Genomic DNA, 27,438 nt, shown 5'->3' with positions numbered 1-27,438 from the left:
GTGGAATTGTTTTACCTTAGGAGTGTTTGTGGGCTTGGAAGACATCGCAATCGTCATTTAGCTATTATTTCAGATGAAGGAAGTCAGTTGGTTACATGACTCTTAAAAACACCAAGATTCATTATTATTCTCTCATAATTTCCATCTAATATGCCTATAAATCTATGCCCTAACTCTTATTAAATGACAAATATTATAAAATCCCGACATTTTTGTAGATATACTGGCATATACCAATTTTATTAAGTTTAATATTTAGGTTGACTAGAGAGGCAAGAATAGAGTTATAACCAGAAAATTGTCTCTTATAAAGGAACTGTTTGAAGCCCTGGTTTGACTGTGGTTCATTTCATAAAGTTAAACAATTCCAGGGGTTATAAATCTTTATTGAATCCAAAGATAATGTTTATGAAAAAACGAACATTTAGACATGGAAAGGGGTAGAACAAATTTCATACAGAATGATGTCTATGTTATTATTTGTACTAAACTCCAGTATGTGCTTAAATTCTGAATGTTCTCATAACTTAATGGTTTAGTATTCAAAGCACACTGTGTCTAGAAAAAAATGTATAGAAAAATTAAAGAAGGAGACAAATCACCTTATAAAATTGTCTGGTTTTAATATAAAGTAGGATACCAACTGGGCTCAAATATGTTTCATATCTTTAAGTATTTTCAGTAAAACAATTGGAGCATACACAATTTGAATACCAAACTGAATAAAAAGTAATATTTCATTCAGAAAACAAAACACAAAAGAGAATCAATGTTCCTTTCCTTTTCATCTCTCAACCTAGGAAAAGGCTTAACTTTGAAATGCAAATTCTAAATTTGGTATTCAATAATTCTAAAGCTTTCTCAATGAAATTAAAAGGAAATTCTCTTTCCTCAACTAAAAATTCCTCCTGCATTCCTCACAGGAAGAGATATGATTTTACTTATCTACTCACCTATCATAAACACCTGTATAAATACAATTTTTCCATAAAGTTGAAAACAAGTTCACCCTACTTCCCAACTCCACATGTCTGAAATATTCCACAACCCTTACCTTCTTTGAGAAATAGCAACAGACAAATCTGTCACTACAAACTTTCCTCACAGTGATTTTTACCTTTGCTGTATCCAATACAAGTCTTTTAAAGCAACAGCAGTAGTGCCAAATTCATCATTTGGTTTCTTGGGTATAATATTTGCAAAGTACTGAACTAGGCTTCCACAAATGAGAAATAAAAAGCGATTCCAGGATGCACCACGTTCCTCCACAGGTAGGCCAGTGACCACTGTGGAATTGGAGTTCTCCAATGTAATATTTGTGGTAAATTGGTTTTCAATTAAACCATGATCTTCTATTCATATCATTTTATGAGACTCTTCCTCTAATTGTGCAAGTTAAGAAATATGAGATCTTACAACTTGAGTCATGAATGTCTATACATATAAACATTTATATTCATTTTCATACTTGAGAATATATATGTAAATATATTTTAAGAATTTGATATAAAATTTAATTCAAAATTTTGTAAACCTAAAGAAATATAATAAAAATAAAGCATTGCACGTTGATACAATTGTGTAGTGTTTAAAGCTCACCCAATACTGTCTTTCTTTAGCTATTGTTTTTTTTAGAGTCAAATTTCATGAAAATTTCGTCCTCACATTCTTTTCCTACTTTTTCATTTCTCTTTACCTCCAGTAACTCTAATTTGTCTCCTGATCCACTGAAGCAGTTTTTTACCAGTGTCACCGGGGTCATACTTGTTGCTAAATTCAATTATAAACTTAACCCCTATGGTAGTGTTAGTTACCCAACCAATATCCATTCTTTAGATGAACAGACCCCAGTTAACCTACTGGTCCCAGGTAGAGCAGAACAATTGCACTTACAGCAATCTCTTACCTCAGGCAAACTCAGATCCACGGGAATAAACAGCTGATATTTTAAGCTGCTGAATTCTTGGATTATTAGCTTTTTTGTTTTTTAATCAAAAACCATCAACAGTTTTCAAAGAAATGTATTGCAAACAGTGACTTTTACTAAAGAGGTGAATTTGTTCTAAATGAAAAAAAATTCCCTCCATGAAAGAGCAAACACATTTACCAGACAACTTATATTGCATTAATGATTTAACAGTGCACAAATAAGGACCATAGATTTTATTTTAATTAGGACTGAAAGATCAGTATAAATGCTGATGGTGGGTGGGTAGGGGGTAGGTTTTATACCTTGAGCTCCAATATTCTAACTCTGTCCTGTCCTGTTGTTATAATTTGTAAAAATCTTTGAGTTTTTGTAACTTCAATGATGTGTTAAAGGCAAAGAGTCTTGATTTGAAGAATTTGTTGTATCCAAAGGCCAGAACAGTACTCAACTCTGATGAGTAAATACATAAAATGTTGGGTGATTCCTTCATGTATCCAATATTTTATTTTAAAATTCTGAAGTGGCAACTGTTCTAATTTTTTTCCATTATAGATTCATTTGCCTGTTTTCGAATTTGATACTAAAGTGTACGTACACTTTGTATAAATCTTCTTTCACTCATAGTAATGTTTTTGAAATTCCTTTACATTGTGTGTTAATTAAAAGTCCATTCCTTGTAATTACTATGTAGTATTCTTTTGTATTTTACCTATTTTGATAACATTTGCCTTTGCTTTTATTTGTTTAGTTTACTAACCTTTAATGGAATTATTGATACTATAGTTTTGGGTCTATTATCTTACTATTTGTTTTCTGTTTATACTCTCTTTGTTTTTTGATCCTCTATTCCCTTTTTCTTCTTTTTTTGATTATTTGAGTATGTTTTTGAATTTAACTTATATATTTACTTTTCAGTTGTATATATCCCTTTTTGTTATATTTTTAGAATTACTTTAGGATTAGAATATTCATCCTGGAATGTTCTTAGTCTATTCAGATTTTATATTGTTGCTGGTTCCATTCTGATAACTCATGTTTGAATAAAATGATTTTTTCTAGCCTGATTACCTGCAGGAGGTTTTCCTGAAGAATGGGCCAGTATTATATTCCAGGCTGGTGAGAAATGTTTTTATGCTCTAGGTTGGCGCGCATGAGAAGTTTATTAGCTTTTACTGATCCAAAAATATTACGGTTAGCAACTGGCAGGCAACTCACAATGATGTGAAGTGCCTCTCATCTCTCCTTGGACTGACCTGCAATGTAGGTTGTCTGTGTGATTTCACACTCATCCTTTTCCGTCTTCTTTTCCTCAAAACAGAGCCAGTTCCAAGGAAGCTCCCCACGTGTTTCAGGCACGCTGTTGCCATTTTTGCAAACAAGAAACTGTTGCTTTTGAATCTCAAGCTGTACCACCTAGTTAAGAATAAACATGTTTATGGCTTTTTCATTGAGTTCTGCAACCACAAGGATCCTCTCTGTATAACCCTGTTGGTCTTCATGGTTTGGACAGTCCTCTCTCCTATTTAGGAATTCAGTGTTGCTTGTTGATACATCTGAGATTTTATTCATATATTTTTATTTAGTTTCCAATGGACTTCATGTTTATATTTCTTATCCTCCTCGTTGCCTCTGGATGATTGCCAAGAAGAAGAGGGGGGATGTTGATTATACTTGTCCATATTAAAATAAAAGTTTCACCTTCCCAGGAACTTTCCTCTTTTAACCTGTTTTATTTCCTTTGTAACACATATCAGTATTTAAAATTTATTTTTCTTTTTATTTGTTTGTCACCTCCACTTGACAGTAGACTCAACAAAAGCAGCAGTTTTGACTGCCTAGATTGTTTCTGTATCTGCAGTGCATAGAACAACTCCTGACATCATAATTCATAAATATTTGTTGAAGCAATAGGAATCCAGGAAACATCTTTTTTTCCAAGTTTTTATTTTATATTGGAGTACAGTTGATTAACAACATTGAGATAGTTTAAGGTATACAGCAAAGTGATTCAATTATACATTTTCCCGTTTAGGTTGTTACATAATATTGAGCAGAGTCCCCTATGCTACACAGTAGGTCCTCGTTCCCTGTGCTGTATAGTAGGTCCTCATTGGTTATCCATTTTAAATATAGCAGTGTGTACATGTCAATCCCAAACATAAATATCTTTTCAAAAGCTATATTTTTACCTACATAAAACTAATTTTTCCCCAAAGCATGATACACTTCCAAGTGGTTTATGAGATACATATATTGGCAGTTTACATAGGGAGTTAATTTATTTTTATGTGATATGCACACAACAATAACAAAAACATGATTTCACAGAAATCATGAGATAGTATGAGGCTAAACTTTTAAAGAAATCAAGTTGCATTTGATTTGAAAAACTATTAAGTTTTTATATTTAAAACTTAATGGGTTCATAGGGATATGACAAAATTCATTTGAGTAGTCTGAGAATAAGGGAAGTTTGGAAAATACCGTATTGATTCATATATTTAAGCATGACATTACCAGGCCATCTAACTCCAGAGCCAATGTTCCTTACCTTGTATTACAAACAAAATGCTCTGAAACCTGTAAATAAATATCAGTTATAAGGTAGTGTGATAGTTAATTTTGTGTGTCAACTTGTCTAGGCCAATGTGCCCAGTTGTTTGGTCAAACACTAGTCTAGATGTTGCTGTGAAGGTATTTTGTAGATGTGATTAAGATCGATAGTCAGTTGACCTTAAGTCAAAGAGATTACCTTGATTATGTGGACGGGCTCCCCAATCAGTTGAAGGCCCGTAGAGGAAAAACTAAGGTTTTGAGGGGAAGAAGAAATTCGGCTTCAAGATTGTAATATAGAAATCCTGCCTCAGATTTCAACTTTCATTCTCCCCTATAAATTTGAGATTCAAGGCTACCTCAACTGCCGCCTGAATTTCCGGCTTGCTGGCCTGCCCTAGGAACTCTGGGCTTGCCAAGCCTTCACAATTGTTTCCGCTAATCCCTTAAAATGAATCTCTATAGAATATACATAGATTCTATTGGTTCTGCTTCTCTGGAGAATCTTGACAGATATAGAGGGCATTTGCACCTACGCTAACTTGCATCATGTACATCGCTGACAAGGAAAGGTGTTGGTTAAAAACCTGCTTAAATTAGACTGTTATAACAGAACCCATAAATGGCATCATCTTATGTTACATGCTGACTCATGCTGGCCATTATAAATCAAAGGCATTTTTCCATGCATACTTTCAGAAATCCTACACGCTGCTTTGAAACTATACATGACTTTAAGATTTCAGGCAACTTCAAGGATATCACCTTAGATTTCAAACGATAAATAAACCTCCCTTGGCCCATTCCCACTGCCCCCAGGCTCCACACACTTGCTCCCAAATTCTTCTTGATTGCCTTCAATGAAACATTTGAATACCCCAGGAAAGGCATTTACATATTGTACATTTTACAGTCCTAGAAGACCTTGAAATTCCCTGTCATTTTAGAGATTTTGAGGTTCTATGTGGGATCTTTGCAATGACTTGCTGGGTTTGAAGAGATCCACTCTTACTTTTTCTCGCTCAAGTTCTGAACTAATTAGAGTTGACCATAAAATACAGGGCACTCAGTTAATTTAAATTTTAAGTAAATAATAAATGACTTTTTTAGTATAAATATGTCTCAAATATTGAACAAGACATACCTTTAAAACATGTCACTCACTTGAAGTTCAAATTTCACTGTGTTTGTTGTATTTTTATTTCCTAGATCTGGCAACACTCACTAGCAGTTGAGATATAATTACAGAGTTAACCAAACAGGAGAGTAAAACGTAACATTTGCTATTGATATAATAATCAGTAATATTGGCAAAATAATTAATAATTGCCAGAGATTTTACTTTAATTTTCATAAGAATACTATAACAAATTATAATCATAAAAACTGATTAAAGAGCTTTGACTTTTCCAGGTAGCATAGTTCAATTGACATTTTGCTCAGAGCTGATGGAGGTTAACGACAGATAACACTTCTTCAACTTAAATGATAATTTTGAAAAATGAAAGTTGTAAAAAAGATAAAATAAAAATGGTATTGTCTGTAATTTTAAACCATATAGACAAACATCTATAACTTGGTATATTTCCCTCCAGTCTTTGTGTGTGTGTGTGTGTGTGTGTGTGTGCCTGTGTGTATGTATATTTACATAGAACGTGGTCTAGATGTGCACAGGCAGAGTGAAGAATTGGTATCATAGTCTCTCTACTGCCTCCTGCCAACCTCTCCAGCTCTAAAGTTTATCATGTTTATTAATTTTTATTCCCTATGACTTTTGGGTGACTGGCATATCATGACTGATAAAGACTTTTTGAATGAAAAAGGGCTCTTATGAAACGGTGAGTAGAAGAAAAGTTAGGAAAACTCAACAGTAATTACCCACTGAGTGGCTAGAATGGTGCATCTTTCAACCAAGTGTCAGCTCAAGGACTGACACAAGATGTACTGAATAATCACCAGTACCAAGTACTGTTTCCAAAATAGACACTTTGACCATATGAGGAAACAGTGATCCAGGTGGTCTTTACTTGGATCCTATGTATTTCTGTACTAATTTGTATTAGTATTGTATTTCTATACTAACTTGACTCAATAAAGTGGAATGGCCTGAAGAGCCTTACAATTTAAATTTTGAAATTATATCTTATTTATTCAATAAACATTGATTGGAGCCCTCCTTTGTTCCAGAGAAAGAGCTAGATAATGGGTATCCAAAGGTGGGAAAATAAAACATAATTTTTGCCCCCATTAAAGAAGTAACAGTGGGAGAGGTAGTACCCATAACAATATTTACCTCATTTCAGTTTTGTGGAAGCTAAATTTGATAGTACGTAAACACAAAATATTTGATAAGAAATATGGTAAAATAAAGCAGGATGTTATGGAGAAGAAGAAGCACTTGAAATGGGAATGAACTTGGTGTACTGGAGGCAAAGAGGACTGATGTGGCTGAATCTTTGATGAGCAAGGAACACAGCAGGATAAGATCAAGTTGGAAAGGCACTAGACCATATCAGAAAACATATTTCAGCTATATTTGTGTTTTTCTATTTAATTCTAAGCATAAGAAAGAGTCATTGCTTCATTTTGGATATCAACCGTATTATCAGAGGGTTATCTTAGTAACTCCGGTGTAAAACGATGCACTGTAGACAATTTAAAGAAACTCAGACCAATGCATTAATTAGAAATATAAATTTAGTAGTCCTTCAAATGGAAAAGTTCCTTAGTTGTTGTAAACAGTTTGTCTATACTTTCTCTTGTAAGGAGAAGCATTTATGATTCTTTGAGGCATTTACTTGGTATTTTAAATCATAATAAAAATGACTAAGTAGAATTAAATCTTTAGGTTTGGTGTCCATACCACCTAGTATACTATACAGTTGCTTTTAAGATTTTTCTTCACTTATTAATAAACTTCCTAAAACCCCATTCTAGCTCTCTGTCTTAGGTATATTTGTTTTCTTTTTTATTATCTATCTTTTTGTTAATGGTTTTGGTATTAAATAATTAAAAAACAAAGTCTAAAAAATGATTATAACTGGGGAACCTGTGAGAATAGGAGAGAAAATCTTAGTAGCAACTTATAAAACCTGTACTGAATGCTATCTGAAGCAGCAAACACCAGAGTAAAATCAACATTTGAAACAGAAAGAGTGAAAATTGGATGATATTTTGGGATCAGAATCAAGCTTGAAGCAAAAAGCCTATTCACCTACACCCACTGTGAAGGCCAAGATGAAAAACATAATATCTTGTAAACAAGTACATGAATTAACTTATTCAATCCAGAACAAGTGATTTAACCAAGTTAGACAACACAAAGTAACTTCAGCCAAGAGAAGACTAGATATTAATTGTAACAAGAGCCAACAAACATCAGACTTGGAAAACTTGGGAATGAAGTGTTAAGACTGCTGGCATTTATATGTCTGCGCAGACCTTAAAAGTCAGACGTCAGAAAATATTTTCTAGTAAGAACATCATAAATGTACTGTGTGATACGGTTTCCTGCTCTGATAAAAGCCTCTTTTGATTTCAAATGTTTTCCTTTAGCAAATATTTGCTAAAGGAGACAAAATTTCTCAAATAGGTATATAATGTACACAGTATGTGGGTTATCCCTGAAGATTAATGTAGGAACACATCCATAATTAAAGTAGTAACAGTGGGAGAGGTAGTACCCATAATAATATTCACCTCATTATGAAACGTGGTCAATCTTTAATCTGGTATAATACGTATATTTAGTCTAGGTTCTTTCTACATTAGGAGAATTCTGTAAAGCCATATACCCCAAGTACTGTGCCTGATATATAATAGGCACATAAAAAATGAGGCAAATTAGGGAGTACATTAATATATAATCTTTTTATTGGTCTGAAATGAAAAGACTGGATATTTAACTTTTTTAGAACAGTTTTGGATTTACAGAAAAATTGAACAGATGGTACAGAGATTTTCATGTTACTCTCTCCCACCCCCTGCACACATTTCCTCTATTATTAATATCTTGCATTAACGTGGAACATTTGTTATAATAAATGAACCAATATTAATAATTATTAACTAAATTCCATAGTTTATATTAAGGTTTGCCACTTGTGATGTACAGTGCTATAGGTTTTGGCAAATGCATAATGTCAGGTATCTACCATTACAGTATCATACAGATTAGTTTCCCTGCCCTAATAATTCACTCTGCCTCACCTCTTTATCCCTACTCACTCCCTCTACACCCCTGGCAACCACAGATCTTTTTACTGTCTCCATAGTTTCCCTTTTCCAGAATGTCATATGGTTGGAATCATACAATATGTAGAGTTTTAAGATTGGCTTCTTTCACTTAGTAACATGTATTCAAATTTCTTACAAGTTGTTTTATGGTTTGATAGCTCATTTTAAAAAATTGTTTTAGGAATGCTCCATTGTGTGGACATACCACTGTATGTTCATTCACCTTTGAAGGATACCTTGATTCCTTCCAGTTTTTGGTGATCATAAATAAAACTGCCATAAACAGAGTATTCCCAACCTCTTCCTTCCATCCTTTATAACATTGCTGTTATTTATTTGTCCATATGCTATAATCACCTAAAACATTATTGCTATGATTATTTAAACAATTATTTATTAAATTAAGAATAAGAGAAAAGGTTTTATTTTATCATTTACTCCTTCCCTTATGCTCTTCCTTTCTTTATGTAGATCTAAGTTCCTGACCTATATCATTCTTCTCTCTAGACTTCTTTTAACATTTCTTGCAAGGAAGATCTGCTGGCAACAGATTTCCTCAGTTTACATTTGTCTAAGAGTATTTCTCCTTCACTTTTGAAAGTATGTTAAACGAATACATAATACATTAGGATTTGGGGTTTTTTCCCCTCCACACTTTAAACATTTCACTCCATTCTCTTCTTGCTTGCATGGTTTCTGACTAGAAATCCAATGTAATTCTTATTCTTATTCCTCTAAAGATAAGTTTCCTCTACCATATAATAACTTCTTCAAGATTTCCTCTTTGTCTTTGGTTTTCTGGTGTTTGCACATGATATGCCTAGGTGTCGTTTTTTTTGGTATTTATCCTGCTTGTTGTTCTCTAAGTTTTCTGAATCTGTACTTTGGTGTCTATAAATAATTTTGGAAAATTCTATTATTAGTGCTTCAAATATTTCTTCTGCTCCTTCCTGTCCTTCTTTTCTTTCTCATGTTTCTATTATACATATGGTACATGTTTTGTCATTTTCCCACATTTCTTGGATATTCCATTTATTTTTTTTTTTACTTTTTGCATTTCACTTTTGGCAGTTTCTATTGGCATATCTTCAGGTTCACTTATTATTTCCTTTCCCATGTTTAGTCTACTGATGAGGCCATCAAAAGCATTCTTCATTTCTATTACAGTGTCTGTGATTTCTAGAATTTCCTTTTGACTCTTTCTTGGGGTTTCTATCCCTCTGCTTACATTACCCATCTGTTCTTGAAAGTTGTCTACTTTTTCCTATAGAGTTTTTAACATCTTAAACACAATTGTTTTAAATTCTCTATCTGATAATTTCAAAATTCATGCCATATCTTAGTTGTGTTGATACTTTGTTTGCTTTGTCTCTTCAGACTGTTTGTTTGTTTTGTCTTTAGAATGCCTTGTAATTTTTTGTTGAAAGCTGGACACGATGGGGTTAATAGGCACTAAGGTAATTAAGCTTTTAGTGTGAGGCTTTATGTTATCTGGCTAAGAGTTGGGTTGTGTTTAAATTTTGACATAAATGTAGGTGCCAGAAGATTCTAGTTTCCTTGTCAGACTGTTTTCCTCCTGTTGCCTTTGGATTTCCCTTGGAACTTCCTAAATAGAGTCTGTGACTCTCACTTGTAATCTGTTTTTATATTGATACCCTGTTGGTGTGGCAGTAAGGTGCTGGGAAGGGTAAGAATTCTATATTCTTATAATTAAATATCAGATTTTTAATAGTCCCTGGGATGTGATCTTCAGAACATTCCTTAGCCTTTTATTCTCATTCTTTATGAGAGACAAGTCTAGCAGGGCCTGGATTTGTTTGATTGCCCCTTTCTCAAGTCAGGTAGGGTAGAGTACCTTCCTACGGAGGGCGTTGTTAAGTTTCCTTTGGGCATACTTTTAAATATTTACTAAAATCTGTAGAATAGTGGCAGAGTTAAGAAAAAGAGTGGCATAATAGTGGCAGAGTTAAGAAAAAGAGTGAAATAATAAACAAATTGACTGAGTGAAAAATGATGGTGATGGAACAAAGCAAAATGAGTTTCAATACAACATAATTATTATTCCAGAAAAATGATTACAGTTAATTAAACAGAAATAAAAATTCAAAGGTATGCTAGAAGAGATTTGTCCTGAAATTAACAATAGTAATTAACCTGCAAGTGAAAAATGGACCTTCTTCTTCCGGAAAGATTGATATGAAACTGTAAAGGGCAAACCATCATTTGTGATGTTATCAAGGTTCAAAATCTAGAAAACATCTTGTGAGCCTCCAGAGAGGAAACGTAAGTGACCTAAAAAGTGGAAAATAATTAGGCTGGTTTCAGACTTTTCCACTGCAACCTTTAGTGCAAGAAGACAATGAAGCAATGTCTCAATGTTCTAAGAAAAATGTTACCTAAGAATACCCCACCAAACTATTTGTCCTTAGAGTAAAAAGTTCACAGACATTTTTAAAAATGCAAGGACTCAGGGAACATAGCACATAAGGGATGGAAAGGAATATAGCTTAAAAAGAGTTGTATCAAAATTGTACATTCAAAACTGAAGCAGATGTGAAAAAAAAAGAATAGGTCATTGGTATTAAATACTATTGTGTATATATCTAAGGTCAAACATAAGACACATAATTGTATAATGGGACAAATAATTGGTCTGGGTCCAGATTCTTATAGTTTCAACTCTGATGCATTTTAGGTGTATAATCTTGGGCAAATTAATAATAAGAAAGATTTCAGGAGGCCATTGTGAAGACTAAATGTGTTATAATATGTAAATAAAAGTGAAGGAGACATTAGAACCCCTCAAAATATGTTAGCTAAAGGAAGCAAACGTGTATTCAGACAAAAAGAAAAATTATCAATCTCTGATAAGTAAAATATAACAAAATTGGAAAGTGAAAAGTGCAAATGTAAATGAGTGCATATAAACTAGAGATACTTTTAAAAGATTTAACTCAATAACTTTCATAATTTTTAATCTTTAAATGGATAATTTTGTATATTTTCTGGAAAAAATGTCTATCAAACTTTTACCAATTCCTTAAAGTTCAGTAAATTTTTCTCATATTAAATATAAGTAAAGTTAAATATTTTAAATAAAATATATCACAGTATTATATCTTGTAATATTATTTACACCTACGTCTTTCATCCCTTTTTATCTGTAAATATGCAGAGATAATAATATTTTGGGTGGTAAGCATGTGGATGATTATTTTGCCTTTTTCTCAAAACTTAATTATAGTCCTTGAATTTTCATAATGATGAATATGTATAATTTCTACCAAAATAATAAGCTTTTTATAAAAATTCAACATAAAAAAGACAAGTAAAATGTAACAATTCAGAGTCTCAATTATGATAAAATAAGAATTAACAGTATCTAAAATTGTTATTTTAATTTTTACTGATTAAGCATGAGTAATGTGAAAATGACAAGGAAAATATAGTATACCATAAACTATGCATGAAGCAGAGATTTAATGATACTACCATAACATATTGCTCATCAATGATTTGTATATATCTTACATCCAATTCATTTGCAAGACAGATAAGAATCAGAAATTTAGCAAAAGAAACAGCCAAAATAGTTTTCAGAAAGTCCACGCACAAAAATTAAAAGAACTTGCAATGCATGACTAATTCACCCTTCTTTCACTAGTATTTTCTGGGAACTACTCTTCACTCCCTTTTCAGTCTGTTGCAAGCTCAAGCACTTGGCCAAAGGTCTAAGTCAGCTCATTAATTTATTCAACAAATATTTATTGAATGCCTAATAAGCGCAATGTACTAGAAGTACAGCAATAAACATAACAGATAAACCATGTTTTGTGGAGATAACATTCTGGTGGAGAAAATAAATAAACTAATAATTTATGCATTGTCATATAGTTATAAGCGTTATGAAGAATTTGGTGCTCTTTTATATGGAGTGGTCAGGAAAGGAGTAACTGAAAGGTAACATTTAAGCAGAGCCTCAAATTAGGTACAGATTCAACCAAATAGACACCAAATTCTCCCAAATCTATTGTTATTTTTTTGGTGTTTGTTTCTTGAGTGATGAACCTATGATTTGATCAGAATCAATAGCACAAATGGAAATATTTTCTTGGGTTATGAGAATAAAAAATTGCCACTTTCTCATTTGATTTTAACCTAAAAATATATAAGATATGGAGCAGATGTAGCCAACACCTCCATGTGGAAGACCACCAATTATGACATCAACCAAAAGGAAGTTCTCTGGAAAAAGAGGAACTTGTACTTTTCAGTTACTTGGGTCAATTACCTTTTTTCTTTTCCTTTTTATAATAAATTTATTTATTTATTTATTTATTTTTGGCTGTGTTCTGTCTTCATTGCTGCTCGCAGGCTTTCTCTAGTTGAGGCGAGCAGGGGCTACTCTGTGCTGTGGTGCGTGGGCTTCTCATTGCGGTGGCTTCTCCTGTTGCAGAGCACAGCTCTAGATGCACAGGCTTCAGTAGTTGTGGCACGCAGGTTTAGTTGCTCCGTGGCATGTGCGATCTTCCCAGACCAGCGCTTGAACCATGTTCCCTGCACTGGCAGGAGGATTCTTAACCACTGTGCCACCATGGAAGTCCCCAATTACCTTTTTTCTAAGTCAGTTTGATTTGGAGTTGTCTATACTTCTATCCAGCAGTCCTAAGTGGTATGGAACTCTCTCAGATTCTCATCAAAAGTCTGTACTATATATCTTCGTATGTAACACAAGAAAGTCTTTAGCAAATAAACATAAAGGCTTGCTGCATGAGGCCCATGAGCAATGGCTTGAAAAGTGTCCCCAACCAGACAGATTGACAGTTAGCTAGAACAGAAAAATGCAATTAAAAAAAAAAAAAAGAGAAAGAAATAAATTTAGCATGTTAACCAAGAACCAGTTATCATAAGTGGAAGTAATCCTATATATCTTAGAATAGCCCAAGGACATCATTACAGTTTATTAAGTGATTGTTTATTATTTTGAATTACTTTGCATTTGATTCATACAGTCAATCATTAATTGATTGATTCATTCAAAAAACACTGGGCAAAAATTATGGGCCAAGGACTACTTTAGACATTAAGGATGGAACTGTGAATATGACCAGTAAAGATAATGCACTGTGGAGTTTGTATTCACCTGACAGAGACATATATAAGAACAGAAAAATATAATAACAGGTTGTAGCAAGTGCTATGAAAAACAACTGTGGTGAGGCATCACCTTCTTTTCCCATGAAGGAAGTGGGTCTGCTCTGATGGTGAGGGGGACAGGGAAAGGCCCTTTGAAGTGACATTTATGCTGAAATGTAAACTATTTAAAAAGTGAGCCACTCATTCTAAAATGAGGGGCAATGATATTAAGTGCAATACTTGGAGGAAACAGTGATTGGGCGTGATTCAAGAACAGAAAGGTCAGCCATATGACTGCAGCAGAGTGACTGAGGGAGAGGTGTTTGATCTAAGCTTAGAGAAGTAGGTAGGCCCCAGCTGATGGGGAGCTTTCCAGGACATGGCTCAGGAGTTTAGATTTTTGTTCAAAGAGAAATATAAAGCTACTGAATATATTCAATGAAAAAACATGGAGCTTTATATATTTACATTTTAAATGACCTCTTGCTGGTCTTTGGAGAGTAAATGATAGAAGCACAAAAGAGGAAGCAAGGAGACCCAGAAGTCTGCTTTTTTGGTAGTCCATGGGAGAGAGGATGGTGGAATAAGATATATTTTAAGTAGAACTGATCTCTTCGATATATTGGATGGAAGAGACACATTAAGGAAATGGGAGAAATCTACAATAATTGTAAGCCTTGGGCTGGAGTCAACTAGAGAGATGTGATATCATTTAATAAGATGCAGAGTAGAGGAACACAGTTTAGGGGGGGTCCAAAGGCCATTATTTCAGGCATATTATGATTTTCCAATTAGACATCCAAGTGAAGACGTCAAGTTCTAAGTAGTCAATGGCATAAAAGAGTCAGCAGCTCAGAGTGAACTGTGCAGACTGGAGATGTAATGCTGGGAAACTTAAACATAAGGCGGTGGTTCATTGTTGTGGTTAAGAACTTGGGCTTTGCTGCCAGATGGCTTCAGCTCTGATTTTGGCTCTGCCTCTTACTAGCTGAAGTCACTTAATCTCCCTGGACCTTGGTTACCTCTCCGATAAGTGAGGATGATAAAAAATGCCAGGCTCACAGTGAGCATTCAAAATGGTAGTTATTATTAAAATTACTTTTGTTTTTGTTGTAATTTTAGAGTGGAAACAGACGAAGTCACCCAAAGACTAGAACCTGAGGTACTCCAACATTTATAGGCCCGGTAGAGAAATAGATGGCTGAGAAAGGAATTGAGAAGGTATAGCCAATGAGGTATGGAAACCAAGGTGGGCTGCCAGGACAGCAGTAAAGGCAAAGCCAGGAAATTACCCATACAGAACCCCAAACTGCAGTACAATGAAGAGTGAATGGGAACAGAGCAAGAAGAAATAGCAAATGCATACCATATTTTTTGAGAATTTTTTCTGTAAAAGGGGTCATAAAATGGGATAGTAGGAGGAGGAAAATGTGGAGTCTAAGAGCCATTATTTTTTAAAGATAAGACATAATATCTGAAGTTATCATTGAAGAATTTATAGGATGACTCAAGTCTGTAGATACATTTTTAGACTCTGGAGTGTTTTAAAATAATTTGATTTTGAATTTTATTTTAGAAATGGCATGTGTTCTCACGGCTACTACTGTACCCATTGTATTTTGTATTTTCATTCAGTTCGCTTGTGTTACGTAGAATGCCTGCCTGACTGCACAGACCATGTATGTACATAGAATTGACCGAGTAGGGAGGGGAGATACTGAGGGGGAGGAGATAATTAAAGAAGTGTAGGCCTTGAGAAGAGGAAAGGGAATTAGATGCTGGGCATCATTTGGGGAATTTACTTCTAAATTCTTGCACTGTCACAGAAGGGAAAACAAAGAAGACACATACAAGTGCAGGTGGATTTTATAGTGGAAAGTTAATTGAACACTTCTCTGACGACTTCTACCATCACTCTGTGGATGTTCCGTGAGGAGAAAAGGAATATAAGACTTTAAGGACAAGGAAAATCTTATAATGTAGTCATCTTAGAGTGTTGGAAAGGGAATCAACATCAGAAACACAGCAGATCTGCTGGCTAGGGTTGATGCTTATCTTTGAGAATTTAAAGTAACACCAATTGTTGTACATGATTTTTACTAGGAATATACAGCTGCTCAGATGCAGGAGAGAAGAGAGTTGGGTGTTGTGTTCAACCGAAATTTAAGTCTTCATAAATGAGTATGATAAAAGGAAAAAAAGAAGGAAAGCAGAAAGTGCTTGAAAGGGAGTAATTATGATAATGGTCCATCAAAACTAAAGTTAAGGAAGGATTTGAAGATAGGAGATTTAATAAATAGTGAAAAAGAGATGCAGTCTGTGGAATGAAGTTCTCATGAGGTGAAAGGAAAAATGGTTAACAATACCCCAGTAGTAGGGTTATATAATGCCCGGTGATAATAAGCTGGAGGGTATGACAATAATAGTGGGTAACTTTACTACACATGAGGAGATAAGGCAACGCCTAGGCCACCACGGTACGTGGATTATGCACATGGAAGCACGTCACCGGACATGATGACCAGGCATCGGTAGAGAGTATGAGTGAGGCAGGAGCAAAAGTCATTGACAAGGAGAGGCTCGACTAGGAGGTCCAGGAGCTGGGGACGGGGAAGAGGTTGTAGATAATTAAACCAGATGTCATGAGTTTCAGAATGGATGGAGTTTTTTGAAAGAGTAAAAAGAAGAAATTGTTTGGAAGAGAAAAAGTAGAGCAAGGAACAGTAGTGTGTTCTTTGAGTTATGTGAGTGAAGAAGAAAACACAGCCACTATCTTAAAGGACTGCAGTGCAAAACCTTTGTCAGGAGATAGCCAGATACTTTTAAGGGATATCTTAAAGGGATAAAGGCATAAGGCCTCTGTTACTAGGTAATACAACTTGTCATAATAACTGATCTCCCAAGGGTGTCTGATAACAAAGTTCAGGCTCTATTAAGAAAATTATCATGAAACTAGAAGATATTTACCAGGGATATGAAAGGCTAGAACTGGTAATTAATCCTCCCTCACCGTTCAATGGAGATTAGAGCCTCATGAGGCGGTTACAAATTTGAGCTCCCACAGTTCAAAACAGATTTTGAAATATTGGAGAGAGTCCAAATAAGAATAAGATAAATTATTTTTTAAATTGTCCATTTAAAAAAAAATTTTATTGGAGTACAGTTGATTTACAAAGTTGTGTTAGTTTCAGGTGTACAACAAAGTGAATCAGTTATACCTACACATATATCCAAACTTTTTTTTTTTTTAGATTCTTTTCCCATATAGGCCATTGCAGAGTAATGAGTAGCGTTCCCTGTGCTATACAGCAAGTTCCTATCAGTTATCTATTTTATATATAGTAGTGTGTATATGTCGGTCCCGATCTCTCAATTTATCCCTCCCCTTCCCCCTTAACCCCTGCTAACCGTAAGTTTGTTTTCTACATCTGTGACTCTACTTCTGTTTTGTAAATAAGTTTATTTGTACCCTTTTTGTTTTTTTAGATTCCACATATAAGCGATATCATATGATATTTGTCTTTCTGTGTCTGACTTTCTTCACTCAGTATGACAATCTCCATTTTTATAAGGAAAGAGAATTTGGAAGAAGAGAATACTGACAAATGATCATTTCTGCTTTCAATTCTATATTAAGACTTGTACTTGTCTTAATATAATGTTAATTCTGTATATAGTATTACTTCTATATATAAGACATATATATGTATATATAAGACTATATATTTCCGGAAATAGTCTTACAAAGTCAGCCAGAGCCTTCCAGAAAGCAAGGAACTAGGTAGATCCCACCTCACCGTCACCTGACAATGTGTGCAGAGTACTAGACTAAATAATGCAGGAAGAGGAAGAAATATTAGATATTTCCATGGATATTTTATTCATCTATTTTTATTCTAAAGCATTTGAAAGATCTGAAACACTAGTGACAGGTAAGCAGCTTTCGAATCTAAGTAACTGAGAGATATCTGCCTTTTGACGTTCACCGATATCCCTTAGATGGGCCCAGTAACATCTGGGAACTTGTCCCAATCGATTTTCTCTTTGTGTCACATGTGACACTGGATAATTTAACCTCTGTAAAGAGTGATGATCACTCTGATTGAGAATGTGTTAAAAGAATTAACAACATATAAAATCATCTAACACACAGTGTGGACATTGCTGCTTAACAGAGCCAGTGTAGGAATTCAGATTCAGGCCTCTTTCCAGAAATGCTTCGGAAAGCAGCCTCTACATAATGTGGTAAGACTGCCAGCATGCAGGACTGCCAGGAGGAAATCGCTGCCTCCAAGATGGCCTCTCTACTGCTTGAGAGGTCTTGGTAGATTTCATACTTTACCTTGTATCACTGCTTCCATTACAAGTAAAGCTGGTCCCAAGAAAAATAACTCACACTGAGAACAAATTATTTGGAAGCAGGTATAGATGATGAGAGTAATGACTGAGAGTGCCCTGAAGACACGGACAAAGCAGTCTGAGGGAGGAAAGATGGGAGGGAAGAAGAAAGGGGAAGAGAGTTCTGAAGACATGCCATCTCCTCCGTCAGTTTGTCCAGGACCAAACCTGTTTCTGAAGTCTAGTACATAAAGCTATTCACCTCTGGTCATGAGGAAAGATTCCTGATGCACAGGTGAGAGCTAGATTTACATAACACATACCAGAATACAAAATGCAAGTTTTATCTTTCTCTAGAACTTCTGCAGTGTGAGTGGAAATGAAGAACGGAGATTTAATACAAATATATTTTCTCTCCATACCTATAATAAATCTCAGTTTCACAAACCATGTCAGGTACCAAAAGCCTAAAACAAATCTTGTACTCTGGGAGAAAATTTTTTTTAATGTAATTTGATTTGTTTGGCTCTGATAGATAAAAGAGAAGAAAAGGAGCCTTCTTTTCAAAACACTCAGATCATATTTATGCATTATTTCTGGGCATAATTTTTCATAAATATTCATGCAAGAGGTTCATGGTTTGATTGCTCTCGAAGCTTTCCAAGCAATCAAAATATTTTTTTGGTTCTGTTTTGGTTTTTGCTTTTACTTACCCAACATTATACAGGTAAGGTTTTTGCAACATTTGCTAAACTTCAGTTAACATTAGTGAAAATTGAAGAAAACAATTCAAGATATGCAAGGTTTGGGAAAATTACTTCTTATTAGAACATTTCTGAAATATCCATCTACAGTATCACTGTTTACATTAATGTCTTAACTGGTGAATTGGTTATAGATGAGATATGTTAAAACCAACTTTTTCCATTTAAAATCTTTAAGGTGACATATTTGCAATTATACCTCCTTTAACATAACTTCAAAAGCTTCATATACTCTGTAGTTTGAATTCTACTGCTTAATTTGAGTGATTATAAAATAATTTGGAGTTTTTAGAGACTGAGAAGCATTTCCCAAGGTTAGCTTTTCCAAACAGAAAATTGAGTATTATAAATTCCACCTCCCACAGACCAGAATTCACAACTATTGGTCAGGGGCAAACACCACTGGCTCTGCGTCCTCAGTCACTGTGTGCCATTTCACCAAGTAGGAGCCAAAGGTAAGTTTTTACACTTGCTTTCTTCTCAGGTTATACACTTTCTTCCCTACTATAATAACCTTTAAAAAAATAATTCAACTTGCTTTAATATTTTGTGGTGAACTTTGATTCAATCAGCTGGGTTTACTTTTGCTCTTTTTATATTTATATTATTCTTGGAAAATCCAAAATTCTGAATTAGCTTAGGAATTCATAACATACAGAAAAATAGTTGATCTTAAGAGCCAGGAGAATAAAATTAGATGCCAATAAAATTATAGTAGTTTCCAATATATTCCTTAAGTCAGGTGCCCTGACATGGAACACGTTCTTTGCCAGTATTGACAGGCACTATTGATTGTTATTGATTGAAATATTATGCAAAAGAAGAAAATGATAAGATTTCAGGTGTTTAAAATATACTGATTATATTACAATTTTCCATTTACAATGTCTTTTTAAGCTATATATTTTAAATTTTTATATAAGTATAAGCTATTAAAATGTCATTAAATGGTATAGAGAGGACATTATGTTTAAAGTTTCAACAAAGACATTACATTAAATACCAATGTAAGTATTCGAAGGAAGGAACATGCTTTTTTAAACTATACATGGATATGTGTTCTTCATATTTCTAAGGTTCACAGACTGCCTTATTGATGATAGCTTTAGGGGATATGTCAAATGTAAGTAAACTCTAATATGCAGATATATATAATCAAACATAGAGTATGAAGTGAGAAAAAGAATAAGCAAGTGCATAAGTTTTTTGAACAATCAATGTTGCCAGAACTGTACAAGGAAATCTATATACTTTTTAGGTTAGTGGTGGCCACTGTTAATGCTTCCCATCTGAATATGGGAGAATGGTTTCTGAAGGATTTGCAAATCACACTGTTTTATTAAGTAGGACTTTGTTGATAATTGCATAAAACTGTTCCAAATCTGAGATCCTGCAAAGACCTCTGCAAAGGCAAGTAAAATAGAGGCTTAGTTTATCCAGTATGAATAAAAAACTTATTTGAAGAAAGCATAGGAAAGGATAAAAAGGAGCTCCTTGTACTACTTCCTATTCTCAGAGGAATTTCACATCCTTCTGCCTAAACCTGCTTCATAAAGACTTTCTTTCAAGTAACTGAAGGTCAATTTGTCTGCCAGTGCATTCAAGTTTGAAAGTAATATTTATCATGAATTCCTTTTTGTATGTGTGCATAGGTACAAACACCACATGTACTGTTCTTAAAGTAAACCCAAGAAGTGTATCCAAAATACAAAACCTTTAAAATTAGATATGCTTGATCAAAATTTTACAAATACTTTGCTTCCTCAATGAATGATCACTAGGTAACACTTTTCATAGGCCTAATTTAAATGTTTAAATTAAACATAAGAGTTTTTTTCTAAACTAAAATGTATGCAAAGGAGTACATACAGAATTAAAATAATTAAAATTATAAGATCTTGACTGATTCTCCCCAAAGCATGATGTTACCATGGAAACTAAGAATAGCATTTATTAAAGAATTACAAAACAAAAGATTGCTCTAATCCCATGTGTGTGCAAATCCTCCTCTAAGGAAATCTTGCTAAATGGTGACTTTCAGACATGTATTCCTATTGATTCTAAGTTTAAACTTTAGATAGCCACTAAGGATTGAAATAAAACACTAAGGACTAAAAAGGAAAAGGACTAAGGAAAAAAATAATTTTCTTGTCTGCTCCATTTAGTTAAGACAAGCTTTGAAAACATTGCATGAAACATTAATTTTATGTGTGTAAATATTAAATTATGTATGCATTAAAGACACCCAGAGGCAACAAAGAAGTAAAAGAAAGAAAAAACAAACCTTCATTATTTTGTCTGGAAAAAGCCCTAGACTTAAATGTACAAGAAACAGTCCTAGCTGTATTACTAGCCAACTCTGTCTTGGTTTCCTCATTTGTAAAGTGGTGTGACAGTTATAGTGATCAGCATCATCATCCTCATCATCCCTACATCCCAGAGTTGATGAAAGAATCTTAATGCTTAGTAAGTGGTAAAACTCTTAGATAATGTGAAGGCTTTTGTGAATAAGTATACCACAGTCTTTCTGCATACCATTTTCTCCATGTTTCTCTATAAAATAAAATCAATTTCACCATAATTCCAATATCTACTGTAAAAATGCGGATAGGTTTGTGAATTCTTTTGAGCATCTGGCATCAATAGTCCTCGGAAGCCACACAACTTCATGTGCTATGTTTATAAATTATCATCCATGGAAAGAAAGCTACCAGCTTGAGTTTCTCAGTATTGACAGTGATTTATCATTCCTATTTAGTGAAAACTATTCATAAGTTATTATCAATTAAATATGTATGTGTTTTAATATTTTATGATTAGGAAAGTTTGAAAAATGAAAACATTAGCAAGACTTGTTCTGGGACTTGTCATCTTGGATGCTGCTGTGACCGCCCCAACTCTAGAATCCATCAACTATGACTCAGAAACCTATGATGCCACCTTAGAAGACCTGGATAATCTATACAACTATGAAAACATACCAATGGGTCAAGCTGAGGTAACTGATTCCTCCCACTCCTGAGACTTTTTAAAGCATTGTATGAGGAATTATTAGGGTTTCTTCTCTTTAAATAGATTTTTGTTTACTTATAAGTGGAGATGTTCCATCAATAATTTCGTATTAACTTTTTCTCCAGAACATGTTCAATGTGATGGAGGTTAACATTGGGAAACTCTTTTGCTTTCTTTATACTTCACTTTGTTTTCTTTATATTTCCTCATAAAATTGAAAAATAAAAGTTTCTATCAAGTTAGAACAGAGAAAATTAGGGGAAGAGGCAATCAATGAGGAAAAGGTGAATTCAAATAGTACATATAAAATGATAAGGAAGTTTGAGAAGTTTGAAGTAAAGAAAAAAGACATGAGATTAAAATGTAATAGAAGAAAACTAGAAGAATGCAGAAAAAGGACAATGATTTGAAACTTTACTGTATTCCAAGCGCAAATACGCTTCCCTAAATGACTGATTACCCTCAGCAGTAATGTAGGCATTGGCAAGGTTACAGACGGTTACCTAAATCTGATATGACATGTTCCTAATTAAATGGTAGGCTTTTTACATAACTAAAGGATACAGACTAATTTTTCTGAATCAGAAAACAAGCAGATCTTGAAATGCTGGAGTCTAATGAATGTACAACATTGACAAAAACTAATTAAGTACAAATAAACCGAAAGGGAAATTACATCACCTTTACAAGATCAGAACATATTTGGGGCAGTCATTCAAGTGTAAATTTTCTTAGAATAACTACTTTTGACAACTAGGAAAATGAAATATTTAGACAAAAGCATGTATTTAAATTGCATGGGACTTAGATACATCTTTATTAAAATAGTAAACATTCTCATTATTGTTTATGTTGCCTTCTAAAATACAAGAATTAGATTTTCACAGTACAGTAGTTTTTACATATTCTCCCCCTGCACTATTCTTTTCCTGTTTTTCTCTCTTTTGCCATCTGTCTCTCTCTATCTTTCTCTTCCCCACTTTTTAGTAAAGTTTCAGGCTTGACAGCAGGCCACTTTTCTTCTGAACATTTAGTTACGACTCTGTTTTTAAGTCTTTATCAACATTCAGTGCTTGATTCATTTCACTGTGTGGCTTCTATTATGTGAAGGGGATTTTCTGTTGAGAATTTATAGTCATTAATACCAATCTTGCTATATGTGATCTCTGTATCTCTAATCTAATGCATCAATGTAGAGTATAAGAAGAAAGTTTTTCAGTGCTTAACTCATCTGCCCTGTTCCTTTTTCCATTTTGCAGAAATATTAAAAAAAAAAAACTCAGTGCATATCTGCAGTTATCTACCAAATTAAATATTTTAATTTAAACTTATTTGTCATTCTTCCAAAAAATATTTCATTGGATTGGTGAGTACCATAGTGAATTCTTTATTTTAAGTAGGGCTGGGGAATTTGGATTCAAGGGTTTATTTATTCACTTCAGAAGACCAAATGCATAATAGAGGGACTACCATTTGAGACCAAGCCTACCCTAGGCAAAACTGTGAAGGAAGTGAATTTTATCTGCAGACTGCTTTTAAGCTATTCCTTGCTGTCAGGATCCTTTCTGTTGCCCAGGAGGCCCTAGACATTCTCATGAGAGTCTGAAGTTCTTCCTGCCATCAAGGAAAATTAAGCTAATGTATATATATATATTAGCTTAATTATATATATAATATATAATTATATATATTATATATTAGCTTAATTTTATTTACATATATATGTATATATATATATGTGTGTGTGTGTGTGTGTGTGTGTGTGTGTGTATATATATATATATATATATATATATATATATATATATATATATAAAGATGATTTATTATACAACCTTTCCTCAGTATTTGCTTATTCTGGAATAACAACCTTCCTGTAAGGTACTGAATATGTGGCATTGTATCCTTACACACCCTAGCCCTTACTTCATGCAAACATTTCTAATTTTCTTACTGGCTAAGCCAGACTCAGAAACCCTAACAACTGAGGGTTCCAGAAAGCCACTGATAATCCCTTGTAGTTGACTGAAATATACAAGTCAGCCCTGATTTAACAATCCTTTGTGGTGAAGTCATCATCAGCAAACTGGTTTTAGGTAGATGATAGATATGGATACAGATATAGCTATAGATATATACATGTGCTATAATAAAACTATAACACATTTGAAAACATCAAATATACATAATTTTTTAAAGATATTTACAAAGTTGTTCCAACAGCAAAAATCAATCAACCAACGTACTCACCCACCACCTATTGGAAAAAAATCCCAAAACAAACAAAATCAATATGATAAAGAAAATAAGATGACCTAAGGAAAAAAATTCAGAAATTTAACTCAGATCTCAACAACTTATTACTATAAATTCCTTACAAACAAACAACTAGCATATAATTCCCTATGGGAAAATATGAAATAAAGTCAATACTTCCAGTCATGTGAATGGATTCTAGAATTTGGTTAACATGGCATGAATTTCTTGAATGCAGTCTTGTAAGTTCAGATTCTGGAAGGTCAAATAAACTTATTTATCTCGTTTTTATAAATTAAAGGCAGTGGTTGCACATGTTCTTGATCTTATGTGACACTTTCTGAGTGAACACTGATAACACACCCATATAAGGTCCAGTTGATGAAAAGGTTCATAGTAAATGATAGACATAGGGAATGATGGGATCAGATTCTTCAGTTTTTTGTCCTTGATGCCAAGAGTATGGTTCTGCATAATTTAGCCTAGAATTTATTTCAACTGTACAAAAGACAACTTTATATTCTAAAGTTGTAAATTTATAGGATAACTGCTTCTAAATGCCAATTTCTTTCTTTTAAAGTCGAAGACTTGGCATCTTATGCCAATAGAGTAGACCCTTTCGTCTAAACTTGGAATGATTAATACTTAAGGCCTTTGATATATGTGGTAGGTAGAATTCTAAGATGTGCCCTAAGTGGCCCATCCCCTGATGTGTCCATGATCTTTGTAATTGTTACCATCATGAATATATTGGGATATCACTCCTGTAATAGGTTATGTTATATGACACAGTTGAAATTTAAAAAGGGAGATTATCTTGGTCTGCCTGACCTAAAGTCATGAGCCACTTAAATCAGTGTCTTGAGGTTAGGGACAAAATTTGAAGCATGAGAGAAATTCAATGTAAGGGAAACTGTTTCTGGCTTTAAAGATATCAATAGATGGGTCTATGTTCATAACAAGAATGCAGGAATTCTCTAGATGCTGAGAAGAAGCTGACAGTCAGCAAGCATATAAGGATACAAGAAACTCAGTCCTAAAGATACAAGAAACTTCAAGTACTTCAAGTACTACATGAGGTTACAGCCCTGGCCATCACTTTATTTTGGCCTTGTGAGACTCTAAGCAGAGAACCCAGTCAAGCCATCCTTGGACTTCTGATCCACAGAAACTATCCGTTTAAAAATGGGTATAGTTTTAAACTGCGAAGTTTATAGCAATTTTCAATGCAGCAACAGAAAACTACTACAATGTAATGATTTAAACTTTTTTTTCTGAAAGCCAAATTTGAATTACTATAAGGCTGCAAGGCTTCCATTTATGAGTCCAACAATTTATCTAGTCAGTGAACCAAACCACCCCTGATTCCCAGGGTTAGAATTTCAATACAGCTTTATTGATTTCTGTTGGTGGTAGTATATTCATTATCTCCTCAGTGGCTGGAAAAGGGTAATTGAAAGTATTTCTGTTTTGAAAATTATATGCAGCAATAGTATTTCAGACTCATGACTTATGTGATTTCTGATGATCTAGAATATCCAGGATCCACTGGATACTATGTTAGAAAAAGATTTTAGGCCCAACAATTCCATCATAATGTTCTATATTAGCCAGTGGATAACTTTGCTGGCATAACATAAAGTTGTTGCAATTTTTACTGAGCTTTCATTTTACTTTAATGATATGGATAGGAACTGGTTATAAGCCATAAGACCAAAATGCAGACGTTTTGCTTACTGATGAATACTAGCTAACCCTGAGCACTTCTTATGTGTCAGTAGTGTTCTAGGAATATCACGTGTATTATCTCATTTATTCCTCCCCCAAAAATAATGAAGTGTCATTATTATTCCCATTGAATATAGATGAGGAAGGATATTGAGACAAAGAGCAGTTAAGTAACTTGACTAAGATTACAGTTATTCATAATGTATAATCATAGTGATGTTCTCATATCAGAAAATAATTTCCAACAGACTAATGAAAGATTATATTATCCTCCCTCCATTTTTTACCACTTCCTAATTGTCCTTTTAACTTGAACTGGTTTTGGTTGAGCTGAATGCCAGGTGCATTCTATACTGCACTCTTAGAAAGAAAAGCATTCTTCTATGGGTGAATAATGTGAACTAGAAGTAACATTTATAGACAACTGACTGTTATCTAATTACTGTAAGAAAAAAATGGCTTAGACTAACTACTTAGTCTATACTTGAAAGAATAATTGTGAATATGTATTTGCCAACATATATCTAAGTTATGAGTAATAACCTGAATATATGCATATATACACATATATATACATATATAGATATATTTGGGAGTCTAGGATCCAGGGAAACATTTCCCTATTTTCCTTAAAACGTTCACCAAAAAACTAAATAGTTCAAAATTCTGTATTCTTTGAGTGGCTTAAGTTGCGACTGCGTTTTTGACCAAGGCAGGTATTTGTTTCCATTTTCATGCTATAGTTTTTGGGTTATTGATTTTCCATTCCTCTTAGGTCTAAAAAAACATTGGTCCTGACCATGAGTAATTTATTTTGCCCAGAAAAGTACTCAGTGACTATATTAATATTTATGGAAGTTCTGCTGAAAGATATGAACTTCCATTCCTCCAGGAAATTCTCCTTGGCTCCAATCAGATAATTAGACTTCTCCTCACCTATATCACATTATTTAGTCTTACATAATTACCTCTACTTAAGTGAGCCTGCACTGTTCCTGCATCTTCAATAAATACCAGGAATGTTATACCCTGTGGTCCCATGAAGCACTTGATTGTATTTGCTGTAGGGTGGCGTGAGGGCATTTTCAACGCCACACAATGCTCTTTCATGAGAATGTGGAGGAACAGGTTGCAAGTTTTAAGGAATTTGTTTATTTTCTGGGCCATACACCTTGTAACTAAGTGTGCTGATCATTTTGCTCAGAAAAATGGCTCTTAATTGTTGCCTCATTCTTCCCTGGTGTCATATTATTTCCCACACCTTTATTTTCCTATCATCCTAATCTCCTCATGGAGATTTTTTTTGAAGTATTACCATACATGCTTTAAAAACTGTTGGTGGGAATGTAAATTGATACAGCCACTGTGGAGAACAGTATGGAGGTTCCTTAAAAAACTACAAATAGAACTACCATATGACCTAGCAATCCCACTACTGGGCATATACCCTGAGAAAACCATAATTCAAAAAGAGTCATGTACCAA

At 33.9% G+C, this 27,438-nt stretch overlaps 1 protein-coding gene and 1 long non-coding RNA gene across 3 annotated transcripts in view; one reads left to right on the top strand and one right to left on the bottom strand.

The window, feature by feature from the left end:
• The window catches only part of LOC132433273 (uncharacterized), a 295,039-nt gene that overhangs the window by 17,435 nt on the left and 250,166 nt on the right, over positions 1 to 27,438 (bottom strand). The gene's annotated exons all lie outside the window — the stretch shown is intronic.
• EPYC (epiphycan) overlaps positions 21,791 to 27,438 on the top strand; it is a 35,617-nt gene continuing 29,969 nt past the window's right edge. Inside the window, exon 1 of the mRNA XM_060023878.1 lies at positions 21,791 to 21,955. Within this exon, the coding sequence (XP_059879861.1) occupies positions 21,791 to 21,955 (165 nt within the window). The remainder of the gene's footprint in view (positions 21,956 to 27,438) is intronic.

This window comes from Delphinus delphis, chromosome 11 (assembly GCF_949987515.2).
Source record: "Delphinus delphis chromosome 11, mDelDel1.2, whole genome shotgun sequence".
Lineage (NCBI taxonomy): Eukaryota > Metazoa > Chordata > Mammalia > Artiodactyla > Delphinidae > Delphinus > Delphinus delphis.
The sequence above is the reverse complement of the archived record's forward strand: the minus strand, read 5'-3'. Positions and strand labels throughout refer to the sequence as shown.